Source organism: Gossypium raimondii, chromosome 2, assembly GCF_025698545.1.
Source record: "Gossypium raimondii isolate GPD5lz chromosome 2, ASM2569854v1, whole genome shotgun sequence".
NCBI classification, from domain to species: domain Eukaryota; kingdom Viridiplantae; phylum Streptophyta; class Magnoliopsida; order Malvales; family Malvaceae; genus Gossypium; species Gossypium raimondii.
The window spans coordinates 33,476,159-33,497,272 of NC_068566.1; the positions used below are offsets into that span (position 1 = coordinate 33,476,159).

A 21,114-nucleotide genomic window follows, 5' to 3' on the forward strand; every position below is an offset into this window, starting at 1 on the left:
AATTTTCATTTAATTCTCATTAAATATCTTTTCCTTTAAATTTACGTCTCAAAATTAATGCTTCTATGTTTTTTTCAAATTATCATTTAATTCTCATTAAGTTTACATAACTTTCCTTTTTATTATGCTTTTTCTTTCTTTCTTTGTTTCTTGTCATTTTGTTTATTTTATTTTATTTTATTTCTTTTCCTTTTCTCAATGAAAACGGTACTCAATAACCATCAATGTCACCATTTACAATGACCTTTCATGCCGATTTCGATACTAAAGAAGAGATTTCCTTCTCGTTGACTTCTTCAAAATATATACCAATACCACCTAACATATCGACGGCACATAAAAAAAATCATTTTTTTTACTCTCCAATACTACCTGACCCACTAGCGACACCCTTTAAAATTTTTTTTCCTCGACACCGATGTTGTCTAACATGCCGATAGCACAAAAAAAATTAATACTTTTTAATTTTTTTTCCAATATTGCCTGATACACCGACATCTATTAATAAATTAATTTTTTTTATTTTTCCATGGGTATTTCTAAAAATACATGCTTGTGCAGCTTGAAACAATGATAGCACCCAAAAATTATTTTTTTTAAAAACCAATAATTAGATATCATTGGAAAGTGGTGTCACTAGTGTGTCAAGCAGCACATGCGATAACTGTAGACTTTAAATCATTTACATATATAATATTTTCCCTTAAATCATTTTCGTAATTAATGAATTAATTTAAATTACTTCAAAAATAGCCCAAAATAAGTTGTATTATTATTAGTTTATTTTTATTTTTAAACTATTTTATATAAAATTAATATAACGTGATTTTAGATGAATTAAACTTGCGAAAATTCTTGGACAAGTTTCTTAAACATTTAACTGATTATTCTCAAACTTTAAAATTTCTAACCAAATACTAGAACTTCTATAAATAGATGTTATAAATTAATTTTGTTATTCCTATAAAATGCTATATATGTTTTTGAATAATCTCATTATAAATTTTGATCATATCTGTTCTTTTTGACACAATACTTCGAATTATCTAGTCTCCCCCAACCTATAAATAGAAGGATAATACACTTCAAATTATTCAAACTCAAATCCTCTTATATTGGCAACCATGCCCGTGCCAATTGAGTAAATGTTATTATATAATATAGATTGACAGTTGTTATAAAAATTGTTATATAAATAACTAAATATATCATATAAATAAAATTTAAAACTAATAACATGACACGTTCACCAGAAATTGACTGATAGGTGTGGTGGTTAGGGAGGGGAGAGACAATAGAGAAAGGATATATTTTTATTTAATTATATTAACACCACAAAATTGAATGACTAATATGTTATTATATAAAAAATTATTTATATATATATTTTTATTTTAAGACTGGCATGTTAGAGTGACATCATATTAAGAAGAAATGTCAGATTCTAGACTACTCAAATTGAAAAAGGAATTCCCAGATATTAGAGAGCCTTAAAATTCATTGATTTATGCTATCCGAACTTTTAAACTATTTTTAAAAAAATATTCACGTTATAACCTTAAATATATATATATATATATATCAAAAAATATAGTGGTAATAACATATACCAACATCTTACACTCACCTTTGAATCCCGATATAAAAGGATAATAGCTGATTGAAGGCTTTGGAACATTTTATACTGTAAACATCGCCAACCAATTCCCTAAGCCCCAACCCCTTCCACTGCCTGTCTGAAAGAGAACAAAAGATGAGACAGCTATTATGGGAAGGCCAAAAGGCTTTTAATAAATTACACTTTAATTACCTGAATATTCAGCTTTCTATATGTTGAATTATCAGAAACAAAGCTCTTCTATTCTCCCCCAATTCACCCAAAAATCAAGAGGCACCAATGGCCTACACTCACTGACCAACTTATATATTAATTTCTCAAAAATCATGCACCAGTGAAGAGATTCTATGAGCCTTCCTTGGTTTAAAACCACACATTCTTCTCCTACGTTTCCATTTGTGTGGTGAAATATTTAAGTTTGATGAAGGTGGTGCGGCAAGAACCGGTTGGCCGAAAACGAGGGGAAAATCAATTAGCTACTGATCAAAGTGAATGACATTGTACCCTATCGGGGAGATTCCTGGGCATTGGTAGTGCAGTAACATATCTCTGGGGGAAGAATTTGTGAGAACTAGCAATTGCATAAGATGACGAGGTTTCAGCCCCGTCACCTTGCCCCCGGCTATGGAACTTGGCAAAACGATTGATGACAGAAACCTTCTCTAGATCCTGACATTCTATTCTTAAGTCCAAGATTGAGGCTCTCTTGTCCAGACTGCATGACAAAGACGAAACATTAGAAAACCATATGTTAGATGTTACCGAACTTCTTAGTTTTCGACAAATAGCTTTGCCCACAATTTGAAAATGGAAAATGGGGGTACAATCATTCAAATATATGAAAAAACGTGAGGTAAAAAACAAACACACTACTATTAGACACAGACCGTGACACCCGAGTCAGGATAAAACAAGAGCTTAGGGTAAAACAAATAATGGGGCCAATATCGGTCAACCAAACGAACTAAAAATCTAAAACAAATGAATAGAGGTTCAGTCTAGACCCAACTAAGATCTTCCAACAAAATGCAAATCAAAGAAAAATAAGAATAAAAGCCTCTGTATAGTATATGAAATGATGCATCCCTCCTACAAAGTCAAATAAAATACTCAATGGCAAAGTAATAGCAGTTTGCATCCTCTGCCTCCACTACAAAATCAGCTCCTGTGGTTTTAATAGAAATGGGAACATATAATCATATGATAAATTAGAAATCCGTATCAGCCCAGACTTTTCAAAAGGCAGAATGCTTCTTAATCTAAAATCCAACGGACAATTGAGCCTGTGCTGGAGAAACTACGAGTATAAGAAAAAAGGGACAACTAATGCCATCCATGGATGTGACAAGTAAACCCTTCCGCGTGAGACAACAATATAATTAAATTTAATGGGTGGTCTGAGAAGTTCTGACCACAACATTTAACGTCAAGCTTAGTAAACAACATGAAGGGTTCATATTAATATCAGTGTTGCAAAAGATTAACAGAAGAGATATTATGCATATAAGATTGGTAAAAACTAGATGCGACTTACCTCTGCAAATAATTCTCCAGCTTCTTTGTCCTGACAATAATCTCTTCTGCAGCCTTTAAGATGGACTCATTTTTCTCCTCCTTAAGCTTTTCAGAGAGGCTAACAGCAAATTAACAACAAAAGAATCATTACAAAGATAGTTGATATGACAAACAATAATGCCCTCAAATGAGAGCTGGTAAAAACAGTATTCAAATATTTCAAATAAAATTAACATGTTCTTACATGCATCCACCGTCAGGAGGATCAGCTGTATCACTTTCAGGGACATATGATGTGCAACATGCATCCCCTAAAACTGATCTGGCAACAAAATAGGCCACAGTCTCTTGGTTTTCGCTAGCATCTGTAGAAAAAACTACTCTTGGAGGAGCACGAAGTAGTTGTTGCATAAGCTGTGTTGTCAATATAAGCCTTCTTCTCGTTCTAAGCACTGGTGACCATTCTTCAATTGTTTCAGGTTCATCTTCAACCTGCAATTTAGATCAATGTCCTTGAGATGAGAACGGCCAGAGACTCCAAGGAATAACACAAAATAAAAGACAGTTGAACACCAAAGACACCTTCTCGATCAAGCGATTCGCTGCATGCGCCCATTCTGCTTCTGCCACACTGTGGTCAACAAAAAAATTTCAACATAATTCCAAAAGTGGAAAAGAAAAACACAATGACAGCGAGAAAAAGAGAGAAACTAATTTTTTCATATTAGCAATTTATAATTGGAAATGTTTTAGTGCTTGTGGTCATTCACATAGATACTGTTAAAAGTAATTACATCAAATTGAACACATCTCAAATACCTGATGTTCTGAGGCTTTTGAGAACCTTGTGTCACTTCTCTATGCCATGATAGAAGCTCAAATGTCATACTTTTACGCTTCTTTGCTCTCACAACAACCAAACTCTGATTTGTGACACCAGGACACTGAGAGTGGGGGGAGAAATGATCACTTGCTACGGGCAACAGGTTTGAGCTTTGCTGGGCATTATCCAACTGACTAGCAGCAGCAGCAGCATTAACCTGCTCACTTGAATGAAGAGGATGCAAGCTGTCAGGAGGTCTACCAACAGTAAATATTTTTTCTGTAGCCTTCATCATGGCAATTTTCCGAGCATCGTATACAGGCATCATTTGCCCATTTTTGAACATCCCATACCGATCAAACCAAGACGGAGCCATCTGGGGACTGATCTGAGAGTGTTCACCCTTGAGAACAGCAGCTGGATTATTAGCATTGGGGAAATCCTGGGAATCATTCTGATAAGATGCCAGCATATCACTAGAAGATAACTGTCTTTCATTGTCATCTCCAGTGTTCGATGAAAAGCTTGGCATCTTAGAATTTCCAGAAGGATCTGATGAAAAATTAACTGCAGCATCTCTCATCACAGTACCGGATCCATAAGATCGTTCCTCCTGACCATGGGAACCAACCAGCTGAGCATCCAAACCAGAGTCTGGACCTTTAAATCTTTTGACACTCCTATAACTCGGATCAATCTCTACGTTTTCCAAGGCCTGCACCTGATGCAACAATAAATTATTCTGGTTTGCAGCATTATTCGGTCTTAAAGAACGGCCAAAAGCTTCAATATCTCTTTGCATGGCTGCAAGATTTTGGCTGGCATCGTTCTCTCGCAATACCTGCTGGTCGTTTGCAGGTTGCTTTTCTCCAACAAAGCTTTGTGGTTTAGCACAGTCTGCAGGGAACTCAGATCGACCACTACCTACTACCTGGGCAATTTGATCATCTAGCTTTTTTGATCCAGGATGAGATGCTTCGGACTTAATATTTGACTGATGATTAGGCTTAAACAAATTTTGTGAGGCCAGAGCACTCTGAGCTCCTAATAGATGTTGTGGGGCTGAGACACTTGCATGTAAATTAGGCATATTTTTTGTAAAAGCACCTTGTGAAGATTCAGATGTAGTAGAAGGTAAAGAAGCCTCCAAGACTGGAAAATGCTGGCCTGGATCCCTTGCATTGTTTTTGTTGCTACTACTAGGCCAAGAAGCCTCTGAAGAAGCAAGATTCTCACCGGGAGCAGTTTTGGGCATGCAAGGTGCTGATTTCCTTCCTTGACTAGCTTGAACTATCACAGAAGAATCATCAGTCCGCTTCATCTGAGATGCCAAAACACCAAAAGGTGCATTGACATATTCCTTTGGTGTTCCTTGACTGCCAACACTACTGACGTGCTGGCTTTGGAGATGACTTTTTGAATGAGGATTGTAAGAGGTAAAACCTGCAGAAACACTGGCCTCCATAGTATTTTGTGAGGCTTTGTTGCTGGTTTGACCAGAGACACTTGAAACATTACTCCTATCTCCATGGGATGCTCCATGAGTTGAGGACTGAACAGAAGCAATAGTATCCAACCATGTATGACCTTTCCTTCCTATCTCAGAAGAGCCGTGAACTAAATTTAGAGAATTAACTCCTTGAGGGAAACTCTGCAATGAAATTGCACGATCTGGAATAGTAAACTTTTGGGATGGGGGCCCTAGTTGTAAACCAAAACCTTGAGAAGCAATAGGCCTATTATGCTGAAACTGATCCACTGATCCATTAGAAGTTTCTGCATCAGGCATTTCAGATGATTGATTGTGTTCAGAAGAGCTTAAGCGTGTTGCAGTACCATGCTCCTTTGGCGGATCAGCCTTTTGAAAAAGCTCCAGTATATTTTGACTGCAAACATTGAGAAGATTCACAGCTCAATAGAATGTAAACAAGTAAACCAGCACAAAAATAATACAAGGAAAGCAGATGTTCAAGGTTACCAAATCAAAATTAGATTTCAAATATTAATACAATGACGCTAAGTTTTTATTCAATACTTTTAACAACCCAAAAGCCTTTTTCTTTTCTTTTTTTTTATCAGCAAAAGGAATTTTTAATAGCCAAGTTTACATCAACAAAAAAAAGCGCCAGGAATTCCTTTCTTTGTTTTGGTCGGAAGAAAAGCTATGAATTCAGGTCAAGCTAAAAAATTGAGAAGTGCAACAGTTGAACTACCTTGTTGGAGATGTCTTGTTTGGCACAAAACCACCAAAAGATCTGTCAGGTGCAGAACCAGGATTTGAACTTTTTGAGGGTATCTTGTCTACTTTAAGGCCAGGAAAACAACCCTAACATACAGAAAAAGAAAGTTAATATACAACTATTTAGTCTTCCAAAGGCTAAGTTATTCCAAAAAGATAAAGGAAAGTTCATCACGGGTAAAGACAGAGAAAAGAGTAGGCAAATTGCACACTATTTACTTATATGACCAAACAAATAAAATAACCTTCTCAACTTCTGTAGCCTCTCCACCAGCATGACCAGTTAATTGTGACTGCCCAGAGTATCCCTTGTCATGACCCTTCAATCCTTGAGAAACATGTTGGGATGTTGCTCGTGAATGTGCAACACTTTTAGTTCCATAAGAAGGTTCGATCTCAACATCTAAATCCCCCATAGGATGATACTGAAACTTACGGGTCACAGAAGGTTTATGACTAATATGAGCAGATGACTTCTGTTTTCCTCCTCGTAAATCATTTACATCCAGCCAAACATTGTCTCTCATACCACCAGTGGTAGTATATTGTGGTAAGTTGGAGCAAAAACTGTCATTAGAAGTTTCTTTGACATTGAGATCCCCTGAAACATTTACTCCAGATGCTCCCTTGTCCAAGCAATGATTTCCAGATGAATCCAAATTTTCAGGGCTCCTTTCCTGAATTTGCTGATATTCTACTGGAACCCTGCTTAGTCCACGGTTAACTTGAGAATCAACACTTTTCCAGAGATGAAGATTACGACTGTTTGGAAGTTGGCTGCTTTCCTTGGTGACCCTTGTGGTTCTTTTATCTGTAATTTCAGCAAAATTATCCAGATCAGAGGCTTCCCCATTCACCTGTAGGCTTCCCAAGCCAGAATTCACATTCCCTGATTTAATATTTGTAAGATCAAAACCAGAACTATGACCTCTCTCCTTATACATAGCACCTCTCTGATCACTACTCTGAGAAGGTTGCAAGGACCTTTGAATATCCTGACTTTTTGATGTGGTACCAACACTATGTGATGCAGAATCAATGGAGTTCCAACCATTTGGTTCATTCTGTGGCTGACAATGAGGACTATGTATGGCCAATCCTTGTTGGTGACCTGAAATACTGTTTGCAGTAACTTGCATACCGGGAGAGTGAGAAGCATTTCCTAAGAATTCAGCACTTTCAGCTACGTGCTTTCGTAAAGAACTGCAATCTAGCCGTTTGCTACTGTCTTCTGTTAACTCTTTAACAAATCTCTGAGACATGGGAGAAGGTTTAGAGTTCAGTGTTGAGGCAGGCGGAAACTTGTTATCAGCCCAAGCAGATTCCTGTTTGCTGCCATAGTTGACAATTGATGAAGGCATGTTACCACTTGGAGGTTCGTTATGCTGCATGCCTAAACCACTCCACTCTTCCTGTATCCCAATATCGTTACTAGAGGTTTCTGCCACAGCAGACTGCATAAGAGCACTCCAACTTCCACTTTGCAGTGAAGGAAATGCCCCAGAAGAGTCCATACCATCCAAAACTGAGCCCATATTGGCACTCTTTCCAAACATATCCCACACACTGTCATCTGAACCAAACAATATCTTTTCTTCAGTCGGATCTAGGGTAGCCACAGCCTGAGGGGGGTCAGCCTGAATCGATGACTTCCTGAGGGATGTTTCTGAGGGACCAGGTTGTCCTTGCTTCCCACTAGATTCCTGCATCACTGCATTTTTGGGTAGGATAGTCGTTTGCTGCAAATTTTCTGAAAGAAATCCATTATTTAAACCTTGACCAGCTGCAGCACCAAAGACATTTTTACCCTGGTCGCCCTGTCCAGAAACCAAAGACCCATCTTGCAAGCTAACTTGATCTTGGAACATAGCATACTGATTACCTGGAAAGGAATTACTTCTGGCTTGCACCTGCTGCATTAAAGGCTCATCCATTTGGACAGAAGAATATTGATATTGATCTACTATTGGACCACTAGTAGAGATCCCATAAAATGACTGATCAACCTGTCGAGGAACCAAACCCATCAAATGCACCTGGCCTTGCTCAGGGGAAAACAAAAATCCACTAGAGGATCCTTGCATGGCTGGAGTGGCACCATCCTGCAGCCAATTTGCATTTACATTTACGTTCACGTTCTCTGTCTGCCACGAATAATTCGAAGCATTATGGACAGGAACACCATTTATTGGAGCAAGAAAAACACTATCTGATCCCTGTTTTACAACAGAGGAAACCTGATTCACAGAACTCAACTGCCTTGCTTCTGGTTGCTGAAACTGTGAGTTTGGAAGTTGCTGCCTCTGTAATTCTTGCATTTTCTTAAGCATGGCATGTTGCTGTAACAGCTGCATGTCAGTCCTCTCTGCTTGTTGCCTCGGCAAAGGCTGGATCATGCCATGATGCTGTCCATTAATTTGCTGTTGCCCGCCCAAAAAATCATAATTTACTGGCGATTCAGCAGCGTCCAATCTCATTGGATTTTTCTTATGAAGATCAGGGCCCCGAGATGCTGTATCCACTCCCAAAAAGTTGGTTTCATTCTGCCTTGTCTGGAAAGCCTGATGCCCTTGCATATAGCCATTTACATTTGATGATTGATTTTGAGATTGACTTCTGACACCTTCAGGCCTCAGACCTGACTGTGTAAAGTTCAGGCCATGCTGCAGGCTTGAAGACTGACCACTTTGTCCTCTGTCAGCATCAGCTAATGTCAAAAAATATAGTCACGTCAGCTAAACAGTGGTATAGAAGCATGTAATAACAATGCACTGTAATCACATCATGGAAACTGTTGCAACAAAAGCAAGCAGAAACTAAACGATCAAGATATCTTGATTATTACCTAATTGATGTAAACTGAAATTCTTCAAACCGGAAACAAGAGGTCCGCCAACTTGTCTCTGGCTTCCAACCCACTGATTGTTATTTAAGCCAGACCAGGTACCATCAAAGACGTGTGAGTGATGCTGGCCCTGAGACAAACTCTCTCCTCCAAGGAAATTATGGATCCTATCTCCAACTTCGTTGCCAGGCATAGATAATCCAAAGCCAAAAACACAACGGCTAAAGCTTTGTGAGAAGAAAATTAGTGCCTACAAGGAATAAGAATCAAGTTAAAGATTTGCATGCCTGCAACTCCATACCAAGCACACAATCATATGAATCCTTCTCTAAATCCAATTTGTAACTAGAAACAAACCTCTTCTTTAACATTTAAACATTGACCCCAATAGCCATGTTTCAAAACTCAACCTTATCCTGCATGCATAAAATCAAATATATGATCTCATGGAAACAGAAATTAAATCATCTATCCCATAATGAGAATTGTCCCACCATTCTTTCTTCGTCTGTAGGGAAAGTGTGGTAACAAGTAAAAAAAAACAGCATCAAGAAACAAATAAAATAACAGCATAGCCCAAAAAACTAATATGCTTCAATACATCTTCTAGGGTACAACATATCATGATACTTGTAACAAAGTAAAAAACCTTTCACCTAATGCAACCAATTTTACTCCACAAAAGGAATGGACAAGGACTTTCTATCATTTCTACAAATTTACATCTATTGGTTCTTGAGCAATGAAATTATAGTTTAAGAAGGACTTTCTATTACTCCACAAAAGGAATGGACAAGGAATGAACAGTGCATCCAGATAATGTAGTTTAAGAAGGTTCTTTCTTTGGGTAGTTATCTTTTGAAATTACATTCCATGGATCATCCCCAAACCCTCTAAAAATTTTGACTTAACTGCCTTACCATTCCCAAAGGCAACGGTGCATTTCGATCCCCCATGCAATGTCTGTCACCACTCATATTTAGATACAGAATAGACAGGTAGGAAAAAATCACCAACAACTTTCAATCACCAAGCTTTCATTATTGAAGCCTATCTACACGTTTAGAAAATTTTCTTCAAGGACTTAACTTTACGCCCCAGCTAACTCTTTAAGGTTTCTAATATCTAGCCTCCATAGGTAGCTCATGTTTGAGCATGATGAAACACGCCATGTCGACCTGTTGCTAATAAATTTTCCATTTCATATAAGAATGGAAAAAAGGAACATTTTATGCATTGGTGGATGAAGAACCATAAACATAATAATTTCTAGTTAACTATGTTCCCCCAGGAAAAAAATAAAAATAAAAACTTCCAATGAACAACGAACAATGTGCACAACTGAAGTGGTTATATACATAACTTTTGATGGATTTATGGCCTCAGAACAAAGTTCACAGCTTGACAGGAAAAGGATAGACATTAAGCTTCAGCTTTTGAGCTCAAAGGCAGCGCTGCCCCGGCAGACTACGCAACTCTTGGAGGTTACGAGGTGACGGCATAGATTCACAATGGCTTTCACCTTAGCAATTACAAAAGAGAATCCAGTTCTTGAAAAAAATAAAGGGACAAAAGCTAAAACATTTACTAGCTATTAAAGAGTAGTTTCTTGATGGTGAGATGAACTTTCAACTCCTTGACTCAAGCTAAGAACCTAAATACCTAGAACAGCTATGCTTCAACCTAAGTATGAAGAGCTAGCATGAAACTATCATAAGTTCCTATCAAAACAAAACATTTTGGCAACCGAATAAAGACTACAAGGCAAGCAAGAAGAACCAAAGTAAAGAAACCTCACCCACAAAAGTGAATAACCATGCATTATCCACAAAGAAGGCACCCATGTGAATAACCACATAACCTTTTTGTATAAAAACTCAGTCTTTCTGCAATCAAGCATAAAATTCTAATACAAAACCCTAAACCCTCTAATGAAGCTTGACATCCTCCTCTACTAAACTACTACAAGTGTTTGTACTGCCATTGACATCCTCCAAAAAACTTCACAAATATTTTCACTGCCATTCATATTTTCATTCAGTCATGGTCCCTTGCATTCTCAATGCAAATTACAATATATTAACCCAACCAAGAAAAATGGGAAGAAATTGTGGCTATAAATTGTTCTTATACACACTCCCGAATGCCCTATAAGAAATTCCACGCTCCATAGCATATTGATGGTAAATCTATCTACAGGAGTTTACTATGAATTCATCATATGTGGCAAGCTGTTGAACTGGAACCTAATATTTAAAGTGTCTTATTATCTAACTAGAGAAATCTAATGATTGTTTTTCTTAGTTTTCTTGTCAATTATGTAGAGTCCTCATTTACATGAAACACGAACTTCCTATTGGTGAAACTTAATTAAGGCAATTTACCGTATGAGACGTTGCCAACAAACCAGATAAATAGATAAGGACAGCAAAAACCTAGTAATTTAAAACCAAGTGAAAAATAAAATAAAATAGGCGACCTCCCATTTGCAAAAATGGGAATAACAAAAAGAAAAGAGTTAAAGAAACCAAAGCACCAACCACAAGTGAAGTGAAAACGCTAATCCATAAGTAATTAGAAATGTAGGAACGAAATTAAAGAAGAAAACCAAAACTTAGCATGAAAGCTTATAACCTTCCAAAGAGCAGGAATAAAAGAACTACTATAGCTTTTGCTTAATTGAAGTTTGCAATTCCTCAGGATAAAGGTCCCGGTATCCTCCATTTTCTCGGCAACCAAACAGGTGTAAAACTAACAAATTACACATAAATCTCACATTTTTAATCAATACCATAAATATCAAGACGACATCAAGCAATTTCCAACCTAAATAAAATGGCACTACAAATAACATTACCGCTCCCAACCCTAGAACATCAGAGCCCAGGCATAAATTAAGCGTCTCAAAACTTAAACAAAAAAAAAATTGTAGGAGAAACAAAAAAAAAGACATTAGGGTTCGTAGAGAAAGAAAGATGAGATGTGAACTTACAGTGACATAGAGAAGCCTTTGAAATGGAGCTTGAAAAAACGATCCATGAAGAGTGTCAAATTTTTTGGGGAAAAAAGAGTTAGGGTTCGAATCCGAAATGCGATTTTAGAGAGAGAAATTAAATTAGCTCGGAGAGAGAGAGAAATAGTGAAAAAATTTCAACGAAGAGAAGAGCAAAAATGAGGCTCGGATCCGAAGGTAAGGTTTGGAAAAACGAATCTGAGGGTTCGGACACGTGGAGAACAATCAGTGCCGCCCACGCTTGAAGATGTTTATGTTTTGGCCGTCTGATTTTCATAAAAGCTTTAATACTTTTTTTCGTTAAGGTTAATTCCATCAAAAGTCCTCAAAATTTTATTCAGACTCTAAATTGATTCATAAACTTGGTCTAACCGCAAATTGTATCCCTCTACTTTAATTTGTCGAAATTTATTTCTCACTTTCTTGTACTTTACAAAACTGAGCAGTTAATCCAACTCGATAACACCCTTTAACTTTGTTGCTAAATCATTAACTTAAAAATAAGTATTAATTCAATAATTTATATGTAATAATTTATTAAAAATCTGCAATTTGAGTTCATGATTTTACCAATAGCTAGTCTAACTTCTCTATTTTCTTTTAGGATTAAATTCTAACAAATTAAAATAATGAGACTAACACCTTCTTTTTTTTGTAAAGGAGAGGGAAGAAATTCATAATAAAACTCGTAAAATGTATGTAGGGATCTAGTGTCCTTAGTGTAGTTAAATCATCAAATACACTTGTAACTTTTTGAAAATTTTGATTTAATAAAAATTCTATCATTCACATTAATATCTTGTGTATTATATCCTCAACGGGTTTTGCACGCGAAGCAAAATATAAAGAAAATATTAGCTCACTGACTATCTAACGTTTAACTAATATTAAGTTGCGTTATGTGGCTGGATCATAATGACAATACATCGAACAAGAACCAAGTAGAATAAATCCCAGATTCATTTATAGATTTATTCACTTGTGCGTTCTTAGCGTGGCTTATCTCAATCTTGAGTAAGTAATGGACTATGTGTGTGCGACTCATATAATTTGATATATTGAAAACCCAAGTTCAATTGGTAATAGAGTCAAAAGCTAGTACTTTGGGTATACGACTTCTACATGACATAATTTCACCTACAATAGCAAAATTAATAGCCCAATAAAGGGTAAATGATATCCTCTCATTGACATTACATGATCGATGGAAAAGTAACGTGGTCATGTGTCATTTGTTTAGGACGAATGATTTAATTACTATGTATTAGTAATCAACTTTTTCATGAAGGAAGATGTAATGGTTACCATGAGATAAACTAGAATCATATTGGGTGAACGAATTTAAAGAGATTAAAGATATACTATGAAAGTAACACATATATGATAAGGTCATTGGATGAGCACTTGATTAAGTAGTTTTTGTAATGGTATATAGTAAGGGAGAGCTTAATCATGGTACTATAATGAAATGACCCAATGACTAAATAATATTGTATTTAATAGATGAAAAAGTCAAAACTTAATTACAAATTATTTAAGCCCTAATTATATATGTGGCAACCCAAACTCGACCGGGATAGTCCGACGCGAATTTCAAACGTCACATTAGTCACCGAAGTGACTCTCCAATCAATGATCACCAATCACACCTCACAAATAATTAATCATTGTATAAAAAATCCTAAAATCGTACTTCTCTAATTAAAATTATCACATATTTAATGGACATTCTTTAGACATACAATACTTTCACAAACATACTTCGCATGCATCAATCGAGTTCACTTGACTCTTCGTAGAGTTAACCAACACATAAGGCAACAGACAATGTGAAATACACATAATGTAAAACAATTTAGTTCATGCGAGCTCCTAATGTCTAACGTTTTCAGGCTCGTAGGTTGGCAAGGTTCGCACCTTGTGAACTCTAACCTTTCACATGCCACTTTGCAGATGGCATTTGGCGAACCCTACTGAAGTCCGTTTTGCGAACACCAATTAGGAAGAAAACATGCGAAGCTTTTTTAATAAAACAATCCATTGAACATATAATTGGCAGCTTGTCTCGTGTACAGTCTATCCACGAACCTCATTTTCTCACGCTAACCCTATACTGGCAAACTTTATCCCTCGCATATTCATTTTTACTTTACAACTTATTTAATGTTTCTACATGACAACCCTTTATCATTTTACAAAACCTTTACTCTTACAACCCCTAACATGTTTTGCCTACTCATTCATTCATCAATTAGACAATTCGCATGCATCAATAATTTCACGCAACAAGTCAAAATTTATCTCTCATGCATACCAAGCATTAGATTGTTTCAAACATACTTAAACAATTTGGGACTTACCTCAATGTTCGACGAGCTCTTCCAACTGCATTTATGATATATGCACGGATGGGGTGAAATTTATTAAATTTTATTCACCGAATATGTCAATTTTCAAGTTTGAGAAATCAGCATACTTGCGACGACTTTTTGGATGGGATCCAGGCATTTCTGCGTTGAGATGTCTTCATGGCTTTCGATGATCTATCTTTTAGCTTCAAAACACACTTTGAATCACTCGATTTTGGGTTTGGAGCTCAAGTTATGACTGTTTTAGTGAAGACTACGTGAGTAGAATTTCTAGACGGGATTATGATGAGAATTACGAGTTTCAGGATTTTAATTCGATTTTAAATCATATTGGGTTCAGATTATAGGCTTAAAATTTATTATATATGAGCCCAATATTGTATTTATCAGCTCTTATTATTTTATTATTCCGAATTTTAACAATTATTAAGTAGTTTAAGTTATTTAGAGTTTTATGTCAACAAGAAAATTTAGTTTAAAACTACTTCTTGTTTAGATTAATTAGAGTTCTAGTATACTTAAGAGTTTTATTTAGATTTATTTAGCTAGCTTATATATAGGCATTTTCATTGTACACAACTCATTCAATTCATTATTATTCAACTTCTCTTTTGAGTTAATAAATTCTCTTTGAGTTTTTCTTTCAAGAATTTCTCTTAAGTTTTCTTTTAGAATAAATTTAACAATCTTTTAAGACTGTAAGGATCATTTTAAAACTTTTTCTTTCCAAGTTTTCTTTTTTAGAGAGAAAATTAGAGTCGCTTGAAGGGAGTTGTGGATTCTTTTTGTTTCCAAGGCTTCTTAAGACTTCTACACGCCACGTTTCATCTTTTCCATCTATTGAGTTTATTTTCTTCTTTATTATTATAATATCTTATTTCATTTTTCTATTTTATTCATCTTATTTATTTATTTTTAATTGTTCTCTTTATTTCTTATCTGAATTGGTTTCGTTTACATTTCAAGTTGTGTCAGAATCCAAGTTTCTTTTTGAATGTCTAGAGCCTTAAGTCAAATCCGCGACTTGAACGAACTTTACGATCCTTTTCCGCATTCATCTACATCATTCCGTATCAATTTACGTGTTAGTCAAACAATGAAACGTACAAGCTATCACGCCTTCACAATTTAAGCAGTCAAACATCCATCCAACAATTTATAAAAGTTCAAAAAAAATTTAAACAATCTGTAATGTCCATTTACAACCTATCAAATTTATTTAAAATCTAAATCTAAATCTAATCTAATCCATTGGAATAGTCCCACATTGCTTTCGTTATTTGGGTTGAAAAACACGTCAACATACTAAAAAAATTGCCTTGCAGTGGGTCACTTGGAATGTTCACTTTGCCACTTTTCCCGTGAGCTATTTTTTACAAAGTACATATAAGGAGCGTGAGCTTATTGAAGCTCAGTGAGTGCTCACAATAAACCACAATTGAACACATGATATTAAATAGTTCGCATACATTCTCATATGGTCATAACATGTAAATAAGCGGTTTGCATAACCTTTAGGAAACCTAATAGCAAATTGTAACTTAGAAGCATGTATTTAGTATAATATATATAATACTCATAACGCATTATACTGATATACTGGCAATTTGTGACAGTGAAATATAATTATAAATCATATGCATTGAATAAACAAATCTCCAAACACATTAAATAACCAAAAAAGTCCTGCGCTATCTCCAATAAGTGTAGTACGAGTGCTAACACTCTTCAAACACACCACGCTATCTTCAGTGAATGGAGCTAAGCTCTACATTCCCTTGTCTCTCCAACACTATCTTCGAGCCACAATGCCCTATCACAGCAATAAAGGTGAGTACTCACAATCCTATGGCATGCCAATGATATCCAACTGTTTTAACGGTTCACAACACCAACATATCACGTTTAACACATTCATAGTTCGCAATTAATATAGCTCGCAGTTTAGTAGAACTCGCAAAAGAACACAGTTTACAGTGTATAACTCGCATTACACATAGTTCGTATACACATAGCTCGTATGCAACATGATTCACATATAGCATAGCTCGCATATAATGGTTCACATATAGCATAAATTGCACAATAACATAGCTCGCATAAATAAAACACAGTTCACATAATCATAACAAAGCTCACATGGTATAGTTCGCATGTTATCATAGCTTACATAAACAGAAACACTTACTATAGGAACTTAGGAGAAGTGTTTAGATTACCTAAGCTCCCCTTATCACGCGAATTGGTGCTTAATTGCAGCACTCATGAACCACTCACCTCCACTATTTCACTGCTTGTTGTCGAACCTAGGTAAGCTTTTGCTTGCCTCTATCTTTACTCAATGAGGCTTATCCTTGATTTGTTACTTCGCACACATCAAATACAATACACATGTATTATAATATCATTAAGGACCTTCTGTTTTCTATTTCTCACATAATTTCATCACAACTTTCACATTTATTCAAACTGGTCTCTAATATAACAAAGTTAACTAATAAGACAAATATAACTTTACAATCTAGTCCTTTTCTAATTCAAGCTTAGAATCTATCAATTTCAAGCCTAATTCTTTAATAAGTTAACAATGCCAACTTTCTAAAACTTTGACCGTTTTAAAAATTGATAAATGGGCTAGCTAAATCAAGCTTTCGTGACCTCAAATTTATAAAAATTATAAGAAAATAACTTGAATTACATACCCAATTTGTACCTAAATGTTTTTCAAAGGTTGAAGGGTTTTTCTTTGGCTTTAGCAATGGTGGATGGTTGAAAGATGAAGAAAGATGGTGAATGCTCCATTATTTTTAACTTTTATACTTTAATTAACTTAGATTAATTAGTTTGATCATGTTTTCATTAGTTTAATTATCATTTAATCACATATAATGAAGGGTGGGTTTGGATGGGCGATTGAGTGCGGTGCAGTGCGTTTAGCCTACTTTTTGTCTCATGCTACAGTGTTGCTACAGTATCTAATCTCACCGCCACCGCTGTTTTTACACTAACCGTAGGTAAACGCACCGCCCATCCAAACTCACCCGAAATATGCCATCATCATCCACCAATACTTATTCATAAATGTTTTTATTACCATTTTGGACATTTGGCTAATCAATATTGACTATTAAAAACCTATAGTGATTGGACTTGTACAATTTAGTCCCTAAGCCTAAATTGACTATTTAATTGAAAAAATTGCTTGACCAATCTTCAATACATTCTTATATTATCTTCATACATATCTATATTTAATATTTACGAACTCGATTAACGAAAATGGAATTTTGAAACTGTATTTTTGATACCACACAATTCAAATATCATAATCTCATTTAATAATCAATTCATTTATGTCCAATATCACATAGCATGGTTCATACCATATTCATATCACATATTATATATCAATTATATCATACTCTTTTCTATCATATTCAATTCAGTCCAATTTCTCGACATTCTATATCATTAAGTATTAACCAAATCACGTGACAGTAATACACTTACCTCAACAAATAGATTGGCAACATTCACACATACGTATATAAGCATATATGTAATAATAACATATTGAACTCAAATCATAAAAGTATAAACCGAATCGTAGTTACTCATCAGTGACTCTCGCATTTCCTTTCCCTTTCGTCGGCCCGACATCGTCTCTAGCTATGTACGATAATACAACAAATAAAATATATCAATTTTCCTCCAATTCACATTAAAATATAAAGGCAAGCATATTTTACATTTTTTCAATTTAGTCCCTCTACTCGGGATATGCATATCTTTCAATATTTAGCATCAGATCAAAATTTGATTTCACATTCTTTCATTAGGGACCCTATACTTTCTATTCCTAGCATAAATTTCATAAATGTTTTTAGTTTATTCAATTTGGTCCCTAACGTTACAAAGTTAACTATCAAGCTTATTAAGTTTTACAATTTAATCCTTATCATAACCTAAGCTTAATATCTATCAAATTCAAGCCTAATTCATCAATTTCTTAGCAATGACCACTTGCTAAAAGCTTAACAATTGAATAAATTGACTCATGATCCTCCCATAATCATAAATCTATAAAAAATACATGAATTTAGCTTAGTTACCTTATGAATTTGCTTGACCGAATGCTTGGATAGCGTAAGGTTTTCTTCTTTTATTTTTCTTTTAACTTGGACGACTTGGGAAAGAAGATGATGAGTTTTCTATCTCTCTTTCTGCTTATTTTTCCATTTATACCTCAATTAAATTTAGATTAATTTTAGTTAATTATAATTATATTAAACTTGTTTGTACCTTAATTTAAATGGCCATCATCATCACAGTCCACTAACTATAACAAAAAATGATTTAATTACTATTTTAGTCCTTTGAATAATTACTATCTAGGTTCCTAAGTCTTTTCTCAATTAAAACTCAATAGTAATTGTATTTTTACAATTTAGTCCCTGAGCTTTAATTAACAAACTTCTCAGTTAAATTACTTAATCGAACTTCATTATATTTTTATATTAACTTTGTAAATATTCCTATTTTATATTTACGGATTCGATTTACGTAAATGGGGTCCTAAAACTGCGTTTTTTAATACCACTAAAAATTGAATCGTTACACTAGCCGTCAATTTACCGTTGAATGTTTGTTCATATTTGATATGAGCATTTAAAAAAAAATGTTAATAGGATTGTAAACATGTGTGTACCTACTCAATGGACTAGTTTGGATCTAATATGTTTTAAAAACCAATGTTGTAATAACCAGATTAGTGGTCGAATCAGTCATAGAGCTGAGCAAAACTCAATTTGACTTGAGAATTTTTTAAAATTTCGAGTTTTTCAATTTTTATAATGAACTTGAATAAGTAAAATAGTTTTTCGAGTTCGAGTCAAGTTGAATATTTACAGCTCGAAAACCTAAATAAATTGAAAAACAAATGAGTGTAAATACCTATTAGGTTCTAGTCAAATTAAAAAATTGAACAAACTAATCTCTCTAAAAGCTACAAAAATCAAAATAATATTTAAGAAATTCAAAAAACTCCAAAAATTTATAAAAAATATAAAAATATTAAATTACAAAATTTTAAATAAATCCAAAACAATAAATTTAAAGCCTTAAACAAGTAAATTACAAAATCAAGTATATTCTTTTCTATTATTTTGACTTGAAATGGTTTTTAAGTATATATTTATGTGTTCAAACACGGACTTTAGTAATATTGCCAACAAGATTTTAATATGACTTTTTTTTTTTCAATTTGAGTTATGATTCCATTATTGTGAGTGGACTCATGTCATGCATAAGTAATGTACCCTACTAGACTTGATTATGGGTTAGGCCACCCGCCTAGGCCCGAAGGCTCGTCCGAAAAGTATGAGAGCTTGAGCAAAAATATAGACTCGAAAAATGAGGTTGGACAAAAAAACAAGACCCTTTTCTAAACGGGTTGAGCCTTGAGTAAGATTTTTGGCCCAAGCCCGACCTGAATTTACCTAGTTTTTTTTCACTATTTTGTGCTACTATTTTGATGTTGTTTTGTTGTCATTCTGTTATTATATTGCTACTATTTTGTTGTTATTGTTTGGATATTGTAGAAATTTTTTTTCTATTATTAATTTTGCTACTATTTTAGAAACATTTGCTTGCTAAGTTGCAACTATCGTAGTGTTATTTAAGTATAATGATTTTTTTAATATATTTTCAAAGTGTTGGAAAACATTTATTTTAATGTTTTTAGCTAGGGGTGAGCATTCGATCGAATCGAATCGAATCGAAAATGTTCGAGTTAATCGAGTTTTCGAATCTCATTTTATCATCCTAACTTTATTTGAAGTTTTCTCGAATCAAGTCGAGTGAGATGGAATTCGAATCGAATCGAATCGAATATATTTGTTCAAGTTAAATTTTAAAAAATAATTTTGGGTCCTTGTAACCACTGTCACCCATCGTAATAAAATTTGTCCACCTTAATCAAAAATTTTATTAACTTTCGTCACCTCATAATTTATTTATTAATTTTTTTATATTAGTTAGCTTCTTTGCTTGCTTAGTTGTTTCAATTATCTTCAGATTATTGTCACTATGTATTTTGGAATTAAAAATATATTAAATGTAAAAATATGATTTTTTAATAAAAATTATTTTAAAAATAAAATGTGAAATTGATACCAATATAAAATTTTAACACGAATATTTATGGCATAATTAATAATTCAATTTTAATATAAATATTCAATATGACTAAACAATTCAATAATATAAATAATATAAAATGTGAAATTTAATTTAATAATATAAATAGTAGATATAAATAAAATTATTACTATTTATGTTTAGTGAATTTTTGGATAATTTTGATTTTTATTTGAGGGTAAAGGTGAGAAGTAAAAGTTTAGGGAAAAATAAAAGTTTTGGAGAATAAAAGTTTGAGGAAAGTAAATAGATAGAGGAAAATATTAAAAAAATTGGAGGGGAGGGTTTGGGGTAGATGGGAGGTGGGATGGGAAGGAATAAAAGTTTTAGGGAAAAGTGGGAGGAGTAAAATTTTGGGAGAAAATAAAAGGTTTTGAGGATTTTTGGGAGTAAAATTTTGAGAAAAAATAAATGGGAGAGTAAAATTTTGGTGGGAAATGGATTTTGGGTAGATTGGGGGGTTGGAAGGGGAAGGGAGTAAAAGTTTTGGGGGG

General features: G+C 34.4%; 1 protein-coding gene across 4 annotated transcripts; it reads right to left on the reverse strand.

The window, feature by feature from the left end:
• Positions 1 to 1,461: 1,461 nt before the first annotated feature.
• Positions 1,462 to 12,201, reverse strand: LOC105788452 (hypothetical protein). Of its 4 annotated transcripts, none has more exons than XR_001132036.2 (11): positions 12,033 to 12,197; positions 9,398 to 9,456; positions 9,041 to 9,290; positions 6,441 to 8,902; positions 6,170 to 6,282; positions 3,953 to 5,842; positions 3,716 to 3,764; positions 3,378 to 3,625; positions 3,153 to 3,251; positions 1,811 to 2,333; positions 1,462 to 1,732 (listed from the first exon to the last, which is right to left on the reverse strand). XR_001132036.2 is itself a non-coding variant. In XM_012615362.2 (10 exons), exons 3-10 carry the CDS (start codon positions 9,231 to 9,233, stop codon positions 2,102 to 2,104), a joined length of 5,286 nt encoding a protein of 1,761 aa, XP_012470816.1. In that variant the 5' UTR covers positions 9,234 to 9,290; positions 9,398 to 9,456; positions 12,033 to 12,197; the 3' UTR covers positions 1,462 to 2,101. The 4 variants fall into 4 exon arrangements, 2 of the variants coding, with proteins under 2 accessions (XP_012470816.1, XP_052483274.1); XR_001132034.2 differs by having other exon boundaries at positions 1,462 to 1,736; XM_012615362.2 differs by having other exon boundaries at positions 1,462 to 2,333.
• Between the last annotated feature and the right edge of the window lie 8,913 nt (positions 12,202 to 21,114).

What these genes read in the sequence shown, in the direction of transcription:
- LOC105788452 (XM_052627314.1), bottom strand. Translation starts at nt 9,233, where the DNA reads ATGCCTGGCAACGAAGTTGGAGATAGGATCCATAATTTCCTTGGAGGA. An exon ending in AGGCTACAGAAGTTGAGAAG is followed by an intron (nt 6,283 to 6,440) that starts GTTATTTTATTT and finishes TCTGTATGTTAG; the next exon opens with GGTTGTTTTCCTGGCCTTAA. An exon ending in CTGGAGAATTATTTGCAGAG is followed by an intron (nt 2,334 to 3,152) that starts GTAAGTCGCATC and finishes TTTGTCATGCAG; the next exon opens with TCTGGACAAGAGAGCCTCAA.